The sequence below is a fragment of the Alosa pseudoharengus genome, unplaced genomic scaffold (assembly GCF_046254945.1).
Source record: "Alosa pseudoharengus isolate Yale_2024_CS ecotype anadromous, Long Island Sound unplaced genomic scaffold, YU_APseudo_1.1 YU_APseudo_1.1_scf_4, whole genome shotgun sequence".
NCBI classification, from domain to species: Eukaryota; Metazoa; Chordata; class Actinopteri; order Clupeiformes; family Clupeidae; genus Alosa; species Alosa pseudoharengus.
In genome coordinates this window covers 18,523,393-18,541,100 of record NW_027468774.1, presented here as the reverse complement: position 1 = coordinate 18,541,100, position 17,708 = coordinate 18,523,393, and the positions used below count along the sequence as shown (strand labels likewise).

At 44.8% G+C, this 17,708-nt stretch overlaps 1 protein-coding gene across 1 annotated transcript in view; it reads left to right on the top strand.

Annotated features, from left to right (window-relative positions):
* cntnap1 (contactin associated protein 1) overlaps nt 1-17,068 on the top strand; it is a 27,068-nt gene extending 10,000 nt beyond the window's left edge. The window contains exons 7-24 of the mRNA XM_076265123.1: nt 1-41; nt 530-791; nt 1,387-1,536; nt 1,904-2,075; nt 10,024-10,130; nt 10,245-10,367; nt 10,707-10,910; nt 11,343-11,499; nt 11,636-11,763; nt 11,973-12,146; nt 12,422-12,640; nt 12,790-13,029; nt 13,906-14,148; nt 14,334-14,461; nt 14,579-14,672; nt 14,994-15,224; nt 15,500-15,544; nt 16,401-17,068. The exon at nt 1-41 is cut by the window's left edge and continues 112 nt beyond it. Coding sequence (XP_076121238.1) covers nt 1-41; nt 530-791; nt 1,387-1,536; nt 1,904-2,075; nt 10,024-10,130; nt 10,245-10,367; nt 10,707-10,910; nt 11,343-11,499; nt 11,636-11,763; nt 11,973-12,146; nt 12,422-12,640; nt 12,790-13,029; nt 13,906-14,148; nt 14,334-14,461; nt 14,579-14,672; nt 14,994-15,224; nt 15,500-15,544; nt 16,401-16,597 — 2,915 coding nt within the window. The 3' untranslated portion in view covers nt 16,598-17,068. The remainder of the gene's footprint in view (nt 42-529; nt 792-1,386; nt 1,537-1,903; nt 2,076-10,023; nt 10,131-10,244; nt 10,368-10,706; nt 10,911-11,342; nt 11,500-11,635; nt 11,764-11,972; nt 12,147-12,421; nt 12,641-12,789; nt 13,030-13,905; nt 14,149-14,333; nt 14,462-14,578; nt 14,673-14,993; nt 15,225-15,499; nt 15,545-16,400) is intronic.
* Nucleotides 17,069-17,708: the final 640 nt, after the last annotated feature.

The window sequence follows — 17,708 nt, the reverse complement described above, 5'->3', positions numbered from 1 at the left end:
CACAGAACCAGGAACCTGAGATCCGGCTAGCAAATGGAAAGGTACCACATTCAGTTTCTCAAAACAGCTGAGCCGTACAAGTACAACGCTTATTGGACACTGGACCTAAAATGTGATTGTCCTGAAGATTGGTCACACTGGTTACACCAGCGAGCAACCACACTGGTGATGGTCTGATAGATCTGAAAAATTATATAATTGATATGATATGATAATGATATGGTTATTGATATGATATGATAATGATATGATTATTGATATTGAAAGGTGATTGAACACATACTGTATGTGTGTGTAGGTCAAGCTGTCAAGCTGTCCAGCAAAGCTTGACCTAACATATCATGATGTCAGCTAACTAGTTTAGTACTGTTCTGAAACTTGTGCTACAACACCATTGACAGAATGTGACCAATGAGGTGTCTGCATGTCAAAAAGCATAGTACATTCAATAATAATACATTCAATAAGCACAGTTCCAGTTATTGATTTGTGGACCTCACCCATGTTCCTGTGTGACCGTTTCCCTCAGACAAAGATGCACTACACGTGCCGCGACCTGCTATGGAGGCCCGTGACCTTCATTGGGCCCAACAACTACCTGCAGGTGCCCGGCTTCTACCGCAAGGACCGGCTGGCCGTTCGCTTCAAGTTCCGCACGTGGGACTACACTGGCCTGCTCATGTACACCCGCTTCGCCGATGACCTGGGCTCCCTGGAACTGGGCCTGAGCGAGGGCCAGGTCAACATCACACTCTTCCAGCCGGGCAAGAAGAGGCTCAGGTTCGCCGCAGGTGAGTGCTCGGGGAGGGGTGGGGGATGGAAAGACGACGGATCTGATAATCAACCATCACATCATAAGCCCAAAGTGTTATTTCGGGGGGTGGGGTGGGTAGTGGCCTTTAGTTGCAACAGGACATGGAATGGAATAAATGGAAGAAGGGTTGGGAACTGACCGTGGGTCAGAATCAAATCCGGTTGCCTGTGGGAGTGTAGACCCAAATGTGGTAGGATGCTGCCGCCTGCGCCACAACATTCCATCACACCCTCTGTTCTTTAATCTGAGGTGTCATTGATGAGCAATGATCTTCAGATCATCCACTGTACAAACCTCATTATGAGTCTATTGTAATCAGCCACATTCCCCACAATTTACTGTATTACAGAGTTGATTTAAAGGAGGAGGAAGTAGACTGCTAAGACAATGAGAGATGAGAGCTGAAGAAGAGCCTTTGTTATGCCCTCAGTCCCATGGCATGACTGTCAAACGGAGGGGGCACTGAGCCGCCATGGTCTGCTGCCCTTCCTTGGCAGCAGCGAGAAAAATAAGTCCTGTTTGTTTGGGGAGGAGGTGGAGGACACCCACGCGTCTCTCTCTCTTGCCCACAGGCTACCGCTTGAACGATGGCTACTGGCACACAGTGGACTTGGCAGCCAAGGACAACCTGCTGTCGGTGACCATAGATGAGGACGAGGGCTCACCGCTGAAGATTACCAACCCGTTCATGGTGCGGACGGGTGACCGCTACTTCTTTGGGGGTGAGTGAGCGATGGGGGTCCGTCGGAGTGGTGAGCTAAAAGAGAGCTTTAGTGGAGTTCTGCTGGGGAGAGAGATTACTGTAGAGAGCATATGACTCATTCCTGAAGGATTCATTCCTCACACACACACACACTCACTCACTCACACAGCCACACACACACACACTAACACACAGACCCACACACACCCACACTGCTGACCTGGCAGCACACCTACCTATACCCGCACTTGCCCAAAACAAGGAGAGATGTCTGACCTATTTGTAATACTTATGACATTGAAATTGAAAGTAATCGGAAAATCTATGGAAGCGACCAATTGTTTTTCAAGAGAGACAAATCGGAGCACTTTGTCGTTGGCTGGCAGGTTGTCCAAAGACCAATAACACGGGCCGGTGCGTGACGAAGCTCAACACCTTCCACGGCTGCATGCAGCAGATATTTGTAGATGACGAACCGTTTGACATCGACATCATGCTGCAACGGAAATGGGCCCGCTACACAGAGCTACTGCTAGGCACCTGTGGCATAACAGATAGGTGTGTATATGTGTGTGTGTTGTGTATGTGTGTGTGTGTGTGTGTGTGTGTGTGTGTGTGTGTGTGTGTGTGTGTGTGCGTGTGTTTGTGTGCGCGTGTTTGTGTGTGTGTGTGTGTGTGTGTGTGTGTGTGTGTGTGTGTATTGATGAAAAGAGATTGAAATTAATGGAAATAAAGGGTGAAGGATGACACAGATACCGAAAAAAAACAATCTAGAGACATAGAGCTTGTCTGGGCTGCCTGTGCAAGAAAGACCGAATTGAAGACAGGATAGGGAACAGACTGTCCTCTTGAGAATAGCACAGGTATCATGTGTGAGAGCATGTGTGCATACTGTATGTGCTTGTACCTGTGCTTTAGCAAGGGACGCAGACCACATTACAGACCATATCCTCCTCCATATGATCTATAATGTGATGGATATGACAGTCATCACTTCATTCCACCCCCTCCTGTGTACTTCAGGTGACAGGGTCATGGCTCATAAGTGCAGAGATGTATGTTAATGCTGCTGGAAGAAGCCTGGTCCTCCACGGGCACTGACGCTCACGGGAGATTTACTGCCGTCTGCCTGAGGTGTCTGTGCGTAGCTAAATGCATGGGAGGCTTCGCCGCCGCCACATAAGACTGATGTCAACCCACTGTGCTTACGGTGGCCTTAAGCTAAGGTTCGGAACTAGCAATGTGAATATTTCCTGACTGTGTTTTTGGAGAGTGCTAAAGCTAGCCTCTTTGGTCATTAATCACACAGCAGGAGGAGCGGGGACGAGGAGAAGCTGCATTGTTAATGGGTTCACAGGGAAAGGGCATCACAAGGCAGCTCTTGTTTTTGCCAGTTGAGTCCAAAGGACAAACGGCAACATTAACCATTGGGATTTTCATTCTAAATCCTTTCCTGTAAGAAAAAGGACAGAACACCAGCGATGTGTTTATCATGGTCCTAACATGGCTGAGTGAATGTGTGATATGTACTTGAGGAGGCTTACAGGCTGAATGCTTGGTCTCAGTCCGGTTTGGGCCAGGGGAATGAGGGCCCTGAGAAGATTAAGAGTGCTGTCTAATGTTCAATTAGTAGACAAGTGCTATTTCAAGAAAAAGTCCTTGTATATTGCTCTAGAGGCATTTCTTAGTAAAAGTTGGGAACAGGACTTTTTTTTATCATAACATGTGCTGAATCCAACTAGCCCTGTTCCCATGCAGAATTTTGAGTTTTTTTTACCATCTAATTAGCATAAACAAAATGGCTGCCAAAATGACAGTTTGTGCACTTTCTCATGTAAATAAATTAACATTGTTCACATGTGTGCATAAATCTCCCTTGGGCAATACATCAAAAGTTAAGGCTATGAAAAAAATAAAACAACGAAGCTAGCATCAAGCTAGCACAGGGCTCGAATTCTCTTTTTGTCTTTAAGGGGGTCTCTCTATCTCATAAAAAGTTGGCACACCCCGCGCATAGCCTATCAAGACGATACAATGAAATAGCCTAGGCGCAAGTGGCGCTTTTGCGCAGTACAGTATATGTGCACGGTAGGCCTAGGCTTTACCTTGACACACGCACACAACAGACATAGTTCTAATTTTTCATAGAAATTGATTACTTTTAATTAATTTCAACATATTATTGATTGTAATAGTCCATATCTCATTTCAATTTCACAATACAAAGAAATAGACTAAACGATTTAGTCTGTGCCATTCTCAATTTCACAAAGTAACTCATTTAAACCAGACCACCGTCTCAGGCTATCCTCAGTGTCAAACACAATAATGCATGTAGTGTAACAATACACAGGTGAAAAAGCACTAACTGGCAGAAATGAATAAAGCCAGCCAAACTATGTTCTAGTAGGCTAATGTGTTGAACCGTGGAAAATTAATAGACGAACAATTTTGGAGTTTGCACTGAGATATTGTCGGGTAGCCATTGAATATTCTGACATCAGAGATTGCTAACAGGTGTTTCAAAATAGCTGGGAACTTTCCGGAGCTAGATCATCAGACAACACATTGTAGGCTGCATTATGAGCCATAATTTATGGCTTTGTCAATCAACATAGAATAGGTGAAGCGCAAGTTCAACAGCAAACAGGACTTTTCAGCACGTATCAAACCACGTAGGCTAGCTCAATGAACGTCTATGCAAATAGACAAAACACTCACATCAAAGCAGTGACTTCTTCAGATTTGCGAGTGCTGTCAAATCGATACGGTTTGCTCATATAGTCTAGTGGTGTGGTGGTGAAGTGTCATGCTGCGTTCAAGAGCGTAGTGTAGGTCTACGTCCCATAGTAGCCTATATTTTAATTTAACGTCTTTAAAGGAGAATTCCAGTGTGATATTGACCTAAAGTGTATTGAAACATGATACCGAGTGTGAATGTATGTCTCATAGCCTATCTCGGCTTGTCCCCTGCACTCCAAAATCTGGCGCTAGTTAGCCGATGCTACCAACAGCTTTTTCAATTGTGGTGCTTCGGCATCGGGATAGCCATGCAAATAAATCACTGTTTTACACCATTTACGAGGCTCAATGTATCTCCACACTTCATTGGTAGACTTCCGAGGGCCCTGACATTTAAAACGAGACATTGAGAACTTTGAAAAAGCACTGGTAGTTTACTTACAAGACGATTTATACAGACAGTATCTTCACGAAGTTTAGCGTTTGCAGCCATCTTGAATTTAGTCACGATAAGTGGAGCGATGAGTAAGAATGAACAGGTATGATAAGGGATCAGATTCCAAAAATAATTCAGTGGAAATGCATGGATTCTAGTTGCTGCTACTGGAAGAAACTGGAATCCATGCATTTCCACTGAATTATTTTTGTGTGGAGATACATTGAGCCTCGTAAATGGTGTAAAACAGTGATTTATTTGCATGGCTAGCCCGATGCCGAAGCACCACAATTGAAAAAGCTGTTGGTAGCATCGGCTAACTAGCGCCAGATTTTGGAGTGCAGGGGACAAGCCGAGATGGGCTATGAGACATACGTTCACACTCGGTATCATGTTTCAATACACTTTAGGTCAATATCACACCGGAATTCTCCTTTAATGGTAAGAGATCGCGCAAGGGGCTCCCAATTCCCAATGTTCCCCGGGTCCTATGTTCCCCGCTATTTGTATGGGACCGGGGAACATAGGACCCTTTTTGTAGAAAAGGGTCCTATGTTCCCCGCCTTGTATCTGACCACGGAAATGGCATGGGATATGCTTGCGAGTGCACATTTCGTGCACAAACGGTAGCAAAGTGTATTTTTCTATCAATGTTGCTTGCCGTAGCACACCAGGTAGACCTACACATACGCGCACGGTGCAATATTGACACAAGCCAGAAGGGCGATTTTCCTAACTTCCACGTTGAGTATAGCGGAGTAAAAGAATAGATGAAGAACATTTTTTATAACATAGGCCTACAATGGTTTTACTTGTGTAGTGCTTCTTTACTGAATATAACGAGTTCAAAGTTAACATTCTAGGTAACTTCGCATTGTCCGCTTCAGCACTAAATTGAGGACAGCAACACACACGAGCTGCACCTCTCACAGAAGAAACGCGCTACAACTACATGCCTTTTTAAGTTGATATTTAATTGGTTTGTTTTGTTCATTTTTCCGTTCAGGGGGGACTGCGCGTTGCTCCGAAGCCCCTTTGGTCTGACTCGTCAATAATCCAAAAATGTCCCTTTGGGTCTACAGCCCAGTAGTTTGATATCTCTTTGTTCCATTAAAATTAATCCCATTCTTCCGACAGCTCAACCAAAGGCTATTTTAGATCACCTCCTTCACCTCTTGTACAGTAAGAATCAACAATGACATGCCAAGTGCAAAGACAATGACAAGCTTGGGACTGAAGCCATGCAGACTCGGATAGATTTAACAGTGTTTCTCAAACTTTTTTTCTGGGGACCCACTTTTTAAAAATGACCCCCCCTCAGGTTTTTGACTTTGTTGCTTTCATGGGAGCCAGTCCTCACTATGGGAGCTCGGCTCCCTCTGGCTCCCACATAATTCGAGCCCTGAGCTAGCATCATATCATTGATACCAAATGGGAAAGATGGCCACTGTTTTTATTGTGATGTAGCATTTATTGAGTAAAGGAAACAAACTAAATAGTCAGAACAAGTTAGTCATTCTGTCTTACAATATAATATTTCTGGTGAACACTGACCTGTTATTTTGTGTATTTGAGTATGTCCATATAAGAACATCACCATCATGCTGGTGGCAGCAAAAGGCCTATATCTTAAACCATCAACATTTACATGTCCATGTAAACAAGTTTAAAGCGATGGTTCGGAGTAATTTCACCCTAGGGTCCTTTGCACCATGACCCCGAGCCAAACACGACCAAGGGAAAACAGGTTCTGGGAGGGTGTTTGGCTCGGGGTCATGGTGCAAAGGACCCTAGGGTGAAATTACTCCGAACCATCGCTTTAAGGACTGAAATTTCACCAAACTAAATTTTCTTTTGATTTATTTATACAGAATTGAGACAAATTAACAAACAAACATTAGTTTAGAACAGATAAAGAAAATAAACACAGTAAACTTGCCCTAAAATTACCTTGTTAAATTGGACATAACATTAGCTGAATAATAACTAAAACATGAACTGCATGGCATATAAAAGTGAATGTTATTTAAACAATGGTACGACAAGATTCTCCAATATGATCACAACAACATGCAGACTCACCACTCTCTTCACCCCAAGCCTAACACTGACTCCAGCATAGGCCCAGGCAGTCTTCTGACCCCAGGGCTGCCCTGTAGAGCTCTGTAGAGCATACATCCACCCTCTCCACTGTCCCCACCCTAACCCTCACATTGACTCCAGCATAGGCCCAGCTCCACGCCTAACCCTAGTGCTGCCCTGGGCCCCAGGAACCCATACCTCAGACCTAACCCTAACCCCAACCCTAGCCCTATCCCCAACCCTAGCCCTAACCCCAACCCTATCCCCAACCTATCAGCCTGCTGCCTGTGGTGTCTAATTCTGATTAACTAATTCAAACTCAGAAGGATTTTGACAAAGCGAAAGAATACTGAAGAAGTGTAGCTTTAATGCATTCCAGAGCATGGGTTCCCGAAGCAAGCTGGCTCTACCATCTTGGTTTTAGGCTTTATACCCTGTCTTCACATGGCATCATTTGTTTTTCTCACTCAGAATATACAGAATATCCTCTATTTCCTTCTCCATACATGCTAATACATAGTCTAGTTCTTCCATCTATTTGCTTCTTTTTGATGTCTAACCTTGCTGACCATACATTCCTAATGGCTTGCTCATCTCTCTTAGTGCCAAGCCTTATTTGTGTGGCTAATATTAGTCCTCTGCCATCCCCAGGAACTGCCACCAGCCTGCCCCAGCCACAGGCAAGATGGACTGAAAGGATCTGGTCATATTCTGAGGCTGCCAATATTCGATCAGTCATTTTCATTGTTGAGACCATGGAAAGTCTAACCTTTGAGTTCACTTCTTGGCAGAACATGCAGGCATTCCAGTTCATGGTCACAACAGAACTCCTTGTCTTCACGATCCTCAACACAGAGAAGCAATTGACAGAGTGCTTGTTGTCCAGAACACAGAACAGCACTTGGTCTCCAGAATGTAATAGAAATAGAAAGTAGAATAAAAAAAACCTCTTGGATAACTCCGAACTCAATTCACATGGCCACGCCAAACAAATGACTCTCGCATTTTAGATATTCTGTTTGTCCATTTGAAATATAAGGACAAAAACAGATATTTTCATGACTACAATGCGAAATAAGTATCTTAATTTCCACCCAAATAAACGTTCTATACTCGTTAATTGATGTCGCGCAAGATCTAAAGTTGTCCTATGTTCCCAAGGTCCTATGTTCCTAGGGTCCATGATCTCCTTTTCAATTTTCTGTTAACACACATTGAGCTGAGGAATGCTCAATGCAAACATCGCTACGATGGAGGGGTGTGAGGAACTGGTGATGCGTTGGGCAACCGGTGATGCAGAGGCAGAGCAGTTTCCATATCATACTGTGTGCTAGCTTTTGACTTCCTGAAGTCTACAATGAGCTCTTTGGTCTTTTTGGTGTTGGGAGCCAGGATGTTGTCGTTGCACCACAATGTTAGGTGCTGCACCTCTTCCCTATAGGCCGTCTCATCATTGTTGCTGTTGAGACCAATCACTGCAGTTTCATCTGCAAACTTGACAATGGTGTTAGAGCCATGTACAGGTGTGCAGTCGTAGGTGAAGAGGGAGTAAAGGAGAGGGCTCAGCACACGCCGGTGTTCAGGGTGAGGGTTGAGGAGGTGATCTAACTGCGGTCTGTTGGTCAGGAAGTCCAGAATCCAGTTACAGAGGAAGGTATTGATGCCCAGTTCACTGAGTTCACTGGAGGGGATAATGATGTTGAATGCTGAACTGAAGTCAATGAACAGCATTCTCACATAGGTGTTGCTATTGTCAAAATGGGACAGGGCGGAGTGAAGTGCTGTAGAGATGGCATCCTCCGTGCTCCTGTTCTGACGGAAGGTGAATTGGAAGGGGTTCAGTGAGGGTGGTAAGCAGGTCTTGAGGTGGGCCAGGACCAGCCTCTTGAAGCACTAGTTATTATATAGTTATTCATCTAGTTATTAATTCACAGGACATTCAATTTTACTAACACAATGGTTATGAAGAAATATGTATATGTAACTGACTCATGCCGAGACTACATACATTACCAATTCGCTTCCAATACCCCATTGTAGAGGACTAATTTAGCTCGTAGATAACACACACACTTACCATAACCTCCAATGAGAAAGCGTTACTAGCTATCTGTGGAACTTCAGTATAACCAAAGATCCTTGATTGCTCCGCTCTGGTATAACATAGCCAATTATCTCTTCTTAGTTATAGGGAATACGTTTGTGGGGGAAGCCGTGGCCTACTGGTTAGCGCTTCGGACTTGTAACCGGAGGGTTGCCGGTTCGAACCCCGACCAGTAGGCACACTGAAGTGCTCTTGAGGAAGGCACCTAACCCCTCACTGTGCCGGGATTAGTGTGTGCTTCACCTCACTGTGTGTTCACTGTATGCTGAGTGTGTTTCACTAATTCACGGATTGGGATAAATGCAGAGACCAAATTTACCTCAGTAGTAGTATAAGAGTATATATACTTATACTTGTATTTCAAGTGATATAATTAAGGTACGACTTATGTTTATGTTATAACATCCACAAACATGTCAGTCATTGATCAAATTTAATTGAGACATAGTCAAATTAATCTGACAATGTAAACCACTATACAGATTGTACATGAAAATGTTTGTCATATATGGATTCCCAAGAGTTCAAGCTTTTAAATGGTGTATAATATTATTATGCTACATACCAATATGGTGCATACAATTTTTTACATTTCATCACTACACATCTTTCTTGACCCTCAAAACATATGTCTCATTCATCAAATATGCTCAGTCATAAAGTTTCAGCAATTTGTTTTTTCAAAGGTTTTTTCAGATAATTAGCATAGGCAAAATAATAGATTTTTTTTCACAGCCTGTATCCTTGATTTATTGGCCAAGGGAGATGTCTGAGATGCACACATGTGAACAATATGAATTTATTTAGAAATAAAGAAAGAGCCCAAACTCGCCATTTTGGCAACCATTTTGTTTATGCTAATTATATGGTAAAAATCTAAAAATTTCAGCTTGGGAATAGGGCTAGTTAGATTCAGCACACCTTAATTATGATAAAACGTACTGTTCCCAGCTTTTACTAAGAAATGCCTCTAGGATGCACATATCTCAAAAATAGGGAGGGGTGGTGGGGCTTACGTGACCTCACAGTGAGTGAATGATTTAATTTGATTTCCTGCCACGCCCTTGGTATCCTGACTTGAGCTCCCGTCAGTCTGGTAGTGACAAGGTCCTCCATGGTCACAATGGGTTCTGTCTCTACAGGTGTACACCGAACCCGTGTGAGCACGAGGGTCGATGTATTCAGTCCTGGAATGACTTCCTGTGCGTGTGTGAAAACACAGGATACAAAGGAGAAGTCTGTCACAACTGTGAGTATCACACACACAGAAAAATGCCACTGATTCTGATATGCCACTAGAATAAGACAAGGAATGATGACAGCATCTGTGAACCTGTCCTCTCTCCCTGTCTCTGTTCATCAGCTGTGTACAGGGAGTCCTGTGAGGCGTACCGACTCAACGGGAAGTACTGGTCAGGGAACTACACCATAGATCCAGACCTGAGTGGACCGCTGAAACCCTTCATGGTCTACTGCAAGATGACCCGTGAGCATCAGACGAGCTAGGGTTGTCACCGCTGTAGCGGTGTTAAAGCATCTGTGTATTTCACCAGGATATAATGCACCATTTATACATGAACATATAGAATTTATATGGCAACTTGACTAAGAGAGAAATTAACCATTAAACTTTTTTTAGAACTTAGAGGCAGTAAGTCAGAGCTCAATAGTGACATAAGAAGTCAGAAATCAGTAGTACCAATAGAGCCACCAGGATTGCAATTAGTCAGTGACAGTCTGCAAAGTCCACAGCTCAGTGAGTTTGGTCACTTCTGATTTCTCTTTTCTCTCATCTCTTCTGAATCTGATTTTAATTTCTGAACAGCATTCAAATCTTGGACGATAATTGAGCACAACCGTATGGAATACACAAAGGTATCTGGCTCCACTGTAGACCGGCCATACATAGGGGAGGTCCGGTATGTGAACGCCAGCTGGGATGAGGTCACTGCTCTGGCCAACACGTCCCTGTACTGCGAACAGTGGATCGACTTCTCGTGCTACAAGTCCCGCCTCCTCAACACACCCAGTGAGTGCCTGAGTGGCTAGTACCAGTGCCACTCTTCATTCTGATAACACTTTACTTGAAGACTTAAAACATCATCTCTAAAGATTCAAGTTCAGTATGTAAAATTGTAGTTGAACGATTACTAAACATCACCATAACCAAATCCAACCACTAACCTTAACCATAAATTATAGTTAACAGACTGTCAACAGCTACTTTGAGCATCTCTAGCTAGTCTGTGGGCAAACTATCCATGTAAAGAGTGACCCCACATTCCTGCCTGATGGTCTAAATAGTTTCCTTCCTGACTGGCTTGCTTGCTTTGCCAAAATGTTTCTTTCTGTGTAATGTTAAATCCACATTAGTTAGTTCAACAGAAATGACCCATGTTATGTAGTATAATGGCAAATAAACATGTCCTGATACAATGGTTTCCTTCCCATTCTTTGTCAGATGGGAGGCCATACAGCTTCTGGATTGGTCGCAATAATGAGAGTCATGAGTACTGGGGCGGAGCCTTCCCAGAGAGCGGGAAGTGTGGCTGTGCCATCAACCACACCTGCACCGACGCCAAGTTCCAGTGCAACTGTGACGCAGACTATCGCCAGTGGTGAGAGAGAAAGAGATAGAGAGGAGAGGAGAGAAGAGGAGAGGAGGAGGAGATTGAGATAAGGCTTATGTGAGTTATTAAGAGAGTTATGTCTTGAGGGTTTTAGTGCTCAATAGCGTGACTGTGTGACCTGTAGGTACTCAGATAAGGGCTACCTGATGTTCCGGGACCACCTACCCGTCAGGAAGATCGTTATTGGCGACACCAATCGCACCGGCTCAGAGGCTCAGTTCAGCCTGGGGCCGCTCCGTTGCCATGGAGACCGTAAGTCATGGAACTCACTAGGGGTGGAGGTATTTTAACCTCATAAAATCAGCCACCACAAAATAAATATATATATAGAATCAGACTCATCATGGGCTGTAGTATCATTGTAGTGTAATTGTAGATCATAAAAAGCATCAAAACTTGATTGGTAGTTTTAATATGTTGTAATTGCTGTAGGCTTGATGTATGTTTTATGCTCCCTTTAGGAAGCATCTGGAACACCATCGCCTTCACCAAGCCCACCTACATCACTTTCCCCACGTTCGTCCCCGGCCCCAGCGCTGACATTACGTTCCACTTTAGAACCTACCGCTCCAGTGGTGTGTTCGTAGAGAACGCAGATGACCACCACCGCAACTTCATCCGAGTGGAACTCAACTGTGAGTAAACCAGCACACCAGGGACAACAAATCAGCAAAATCTTAGTTCTCACAGATACATTAGAAAATCAGGGAGACCTCTTTAAAGATTTGCTGACATGAAATGTGTTGACTGTTATGGCTGGCAGTATTGTAGGTCAGAAAAAAAACAACATATATTTCCACATTTTTTGTATCACAACATATGTTTTCGTAAGTGGATTTAGCTGCTGTTTACTTCTCATCAATAATCCATCCTCCTCTTTACACCCACACCTCTCTAATCTCCACCTCAGCCACCCAAGAGGTGATATTTGTGTTCATGGTGGGTGACGGCATACAGAACGTGACGCACCGCTCGCCGCGACCACTCAATGACAATGAGTGGCACTACGTGGAGGCCGAGCTCAACGTGAAGATGGCACGCCTAAAGGTGGACTTCTATCCGGCTGCCATCCGGAAGTTTCCAGGCCAGACCTATGTTAACATGCAGTTCTCTCAACCACTGCTTGTAGGTGCGTTGATTGAATGAACTGGCTATAATTGACAGCGGTGCGTTTCCATAGACAATGTGTTCATGATTATGAATGTACAACGGTTTGGTTTGTTTTAATTCTGATTCCGATTCCGATTCCGATTCAATTCCGATTCAATTCTTGTGAAGGTGCTGCCAACCACACACTGAGGCCTTTCCTGGGCTGTATGCGGGGCTTGCGGCTCAATGGTGTACCGGTCGACTTGGAGGGAAAGGTGGACGAAGAGGTGGGGATCCGGCGAAACTGCACAGGTGCATGCTTGAACGCTACCATCCCCTGCCGCAACGGTGGCCAGTGCATCGACGGCTACGTCGACTACTGGTGCGACTGCAACAACACTGCCTTTGACGGCTTTTACTGCCATAAGGGTAAGTATCCCCCCCACACACACATACCCATCCACTTTACACATCACTGTGTGGGTATACACAGACAGATTGCAGATGCTGCTCTCGAAAGTCCTCTATTAAGTCTGTGTAATAGGCCCTGCTGTTTTGTTTGAGCACATCTTTCATCTTGAGTTTGATGTTCATCTGAATATGCTCTCCAGCTGGAGCTTAGATAGGTAACAACAACAGCGACCCTCTGAATAGAGTAGAGTGGAACAACAAAAAATGTCTTGTTTTCAAACATCCTCGAGGCAATCAATCAAGCCTGATGCAGCCAAGCCCAAATATTTAAACTTTCCTCTCTTTACTCGACAAACAAACCCAACTCACTGCCCCCTGGCCTGTGAAGGTGAACTCAGAATCGCTACCGAGTGGTTTTCAGTGGCTAGACATCACCATTACCGTCACATTCATTAAACTCTATCACATGCACCATGAAGCAGAACCTCCCCTGGGGCGAACAGGCACGGAGATAATGACTTGATACCCAGCAGACCCAGGGCACACGGCATTGTATATCTCATCTGTGTCTGTGTAAGTCATTGTGGGCAGAATGAAATGGCCTAGTTGCGATGGTGATTAGTATTTATTTTGTGTTTCTGGTATGTGGATGCCGTCTGTGTTGTTGTGGAGGTTTTTTCACATCAGATATAATCTGTATGGCAGCTGGGCTAAAAGGGTTGCTGGATTTCAGATGAAAATCATCTCATGTGATTTGCTTACTTACGCAAACCCTTAAATAAATGTGACTCTATCGCTGAGAAGTAAACAAAATCCTTACAACGTCTCTGGTGAAAAACGGTGGCAGTGTACTGGTGGTAGTGTTGTCTCATGCCTGTGTCACTGCTTTGGCAGACATCGGGGCGTACTTTGAGGCAGGCTCTTGGCTGCGCTACGACGTCCGCAAAGAGCCCATCTCTGAGGACGCGTGGTGGGCCAACTACTGGATCGACCCGCACTGGCACAACTACAGCCTGGGCTACAATGACACGACAGACGACATCGAGTTCAGCTTCAGCACAGTGCAGACGCCTGCAGTCCTGCTCTACATCAGCTCATTCTATAAAGACTACATCGCCGTGCTGTTAAACACAGATGGTGTGATATGTGCAACCACACACAGACACATACACAAATGCATACAGTATAAACACACATACATGATTGTAAATATATACTCACACACACACACACACACACACACACACGGTTATTTTGCAAAGAGAATAAGAGATGTTAGACATAAACATAGACTTACAACTGGTACATGTGTGGTTCCACAGGAAGTCTGGGTCTGAGGTACAGGTTGGGTATGATGACCTATAAGTACCAGCTTACCTATCGCAACCTGGCCGACGGCTACCCACACTTCGTCAACATCACCAGACATAACAGAACACTGAGAACCCAGGTGAGCTCAACTGGTCATCTACTAGCCACAACCTCAGCAGAGACAAAGGAGAGGGCAGTAGCCAGTACTAAAGCTCTAATTTCTGACGATGTGGGCATGTGTGTGTGTCTGTGTCAGGTGGACTACATGGAACCATGGTATGAGGTGGTTGCTCTGGAGGTAGATGCCAGGTTTGACTCACCCAAGTCCATGTTCCTGGGCAGAGTCATGGGTAAGTCTTAGTCATATAAACTATATAAAATGTATTGTTTGGAAGCCTGTGTTTCTTTCCCTGTCTCTCTCTCTCTGTCTCTGTCTCTCCATCTTCCTCACAAAATTAACATTTGTACTTGTAACAGTAAAGAATATGATTCTGCTTCCTCTCTCCCTCCCTCCCTCTCTCTCTCTCTCTATCTCCCTCTCTCCCTCCCTCTCTCCCTCTCTCTCTCTCTCCCTCTCTCTCTCCCTCCCTCTCTCCCTCTCTCTCTCCCTCTCTCCCTGCCTCTCTCCCTCTCTCTCTCTCTCTCCCTTTCTCTCTCCCTCTCTATCTCAGAGGTGGGTGATATAGACTATGAGGTGGCACGGCACAACAGCCCCGGCCTACAGGGCTGCATCTCCGGCGTGCGCTACAATATCTTCGCCCCGCTGAAGACGCTTTTCCGGCCAAATGTAACGAATCCGCCGGTAACAACGCACGGCTACGTGGTAGAGTCCAATTGCGGCGCGTTCACTCCTATACACGGCTATGTTCCATGGGAGGTGGACCCGTGGTGGACTGGCCTGTGTAAGAACCCATTTGTAGTCTCAGTTGGACTGACTTTTCCTATAATAACTGAAAGCAGCTATTCCTAATAAATAAGAGGGATCCTCAGGTTGTTCAAAGCAGATTTAGAGCAGACTTTCCCAGCATGCTTTAAGGGAACTGATCACATGCTATTTTAGGTCACCAGTTTCAGAGAATGTACGGTGGCAGTGACCAGTGTAGGTCTTGGGGGAAAGGGGGGGGGGGGGCAATACTGCACAGGTGAACTGAATGTTCTCTTTTGTTCTGTCCTCTAGTCTTCTACTACATCCACGATGACGTGACACCGCCTTGGATGACCCGTAAGTGCAGAGCTGGACTGCTCTTGAATCATTCATCTCCACCCGTCAATTTTTAATGCTAGCAGTCACCATTGCTCTGTCAGGCTTGCCCCTTTCTGTGATCTCTCTCTCCTTTTCTCCTTCTCTCTCTCCCTCTCCGTTTTTTTGTTTCAGTTCCATTTTCCTTTCATCTTGGTCTCTCGGTCAGCCCCTGTCCCTGTCACACTGACATGCGACCTCTCACTGCGCTAGTAATTCTGTCAACAGCAGAAATCCTCTTCCCAGACCACTGGTGGAGAGAGCTGAGGATTATGGGTTGGAGAGATAATGGGCTTTTGGTATTTGCCTGTCTATGAAATTGACAGAAATAGTAGCTGACAAACTGAACACACACACACACACACACACACGCACGCACGCACACATACACACACACCTTAACGTTCACAGACGCATTACACAAAACAAGAGGATATTACTTCAAACTTAACACACACATAGACAGCAGCTTAATGATAGGATCAAATCCAATCCACTAGGCGCGCACGCGCACACACACACACACACACACACACACACACACACACACACACACACACACACACACACACACACACACACACACACACACACACACACACACACACACACACACACAGTATAAGACAAGTATAAGTATGTATGGTCTGGTTTGGCCTTACCCTTGATAACAGCTTCTGGAGGAACTTTACAAGATGATTTCTTGTCTCAATATTCAAGAAATGGACATTTCCTTTGCCATCATCTACATGGATTAGTATGTGAAATCCTTCCTGATCACATAGTCTGTGTATGTTTACCTTTTTTCGTGTGTGTGTGTGTGTGTGTGTGTCCACAGTAATCATTGGATCTGCCGGCATCCTCCTCTTCCTCATTCTGTATGGGCTGTATCTGTACCTGTATCGGTATAAGGGCAGCTACCTCACCAACGAGCCCAAGAACCTAGAGTCTCCCAGCAGCTCACGGCCACTCACCGAACCCCCGACCAAGGAGAAGGACCTGCAAGAGATCCAGGACGAGCCCCATAAGGCCTAGCGCGCTAACTCTCTTTCTCTCTTTCTCTTCCTTCGGCTTTCACTCTTTTTCTTTCTATTTCTCCTTCAAATTTCCCTGCCATTTCTCTCTCAGTTGTCTCTGTCCCCTGCTTCTCTCCCTGTTTGTATGTCTGATCCGAGCTGGTTGACAGAGAATTGGCACCGTTAGGAGCATATGCTAATACTTCCCGAGGACCCCATCAGGACCCCAGGGCTTGCTGGCAGAAGTGCCTGATTAAAGATATCACATAAAAGAAAATGCAGAACAGTTAGAGGCAATCACTCAATGCAACTCTCCCCCAACCCAACCCAACTCAACCCAACTGTCCCCTGCTGTCACCACCACCAGATCTCCCTCAATGGCCCTTGACTCTGAGGAGAGTTTGGAGTGCCAGCTCTACTCACAAGCTTCACCATCAGTTCACACTGACAGGATGGCACAGTCACACCCCCAGCAATATGACATGAAAAGTCTCCAGGCAAACTTGGGGAAAGTATATTTTCATGTCATAAAATTATATCTACAGTCAGATTCTATTACATTCTAAGAAGCATGAAGCCATTAGAATATCCAATGAAATATGACAAGCATTATTTTACAACATGCTCTGAAGTATATGACATATTGGCAATATTAAGATCCTACTTTCTTATGAGAATTTATCATGTTGCAGGTGTTGGTAAAGATTGTATCTGAAGACTAACTCCATATGTATCTGGTGCTGGCGCATTTGCCTGGGCACCATGTTTTGAGACATCAGCACAACTTGTAAGAGGTGTCACGCCAAAGCGTGCAAGGTCGGCTACCTGTCACGAGGCCTCAGCAAAGCCTGTGCAGGACATGAGAGGAGGCTCAGAGGGAAAGCAGCAGCATTCACAACAGGACACAGGGAAAAGGAAGTCTATCTAGCCTATCTAGAAGGCTGTAGCTATCGGAAGACTAGGCATCCTTTTTTGGAGGCACAAGGTTTTCATGGAAAACTGTAAAATACTGTAAAAAAACAAGTAGTTACGCAAAGATTCTGCTTACTCGTTGTTCACTCTATCCTTGTTGTGCTTAACTGATTTTGGAAAACATTCAAATCTTCAAGTCAGTCAGGCTAGTGTGGTTT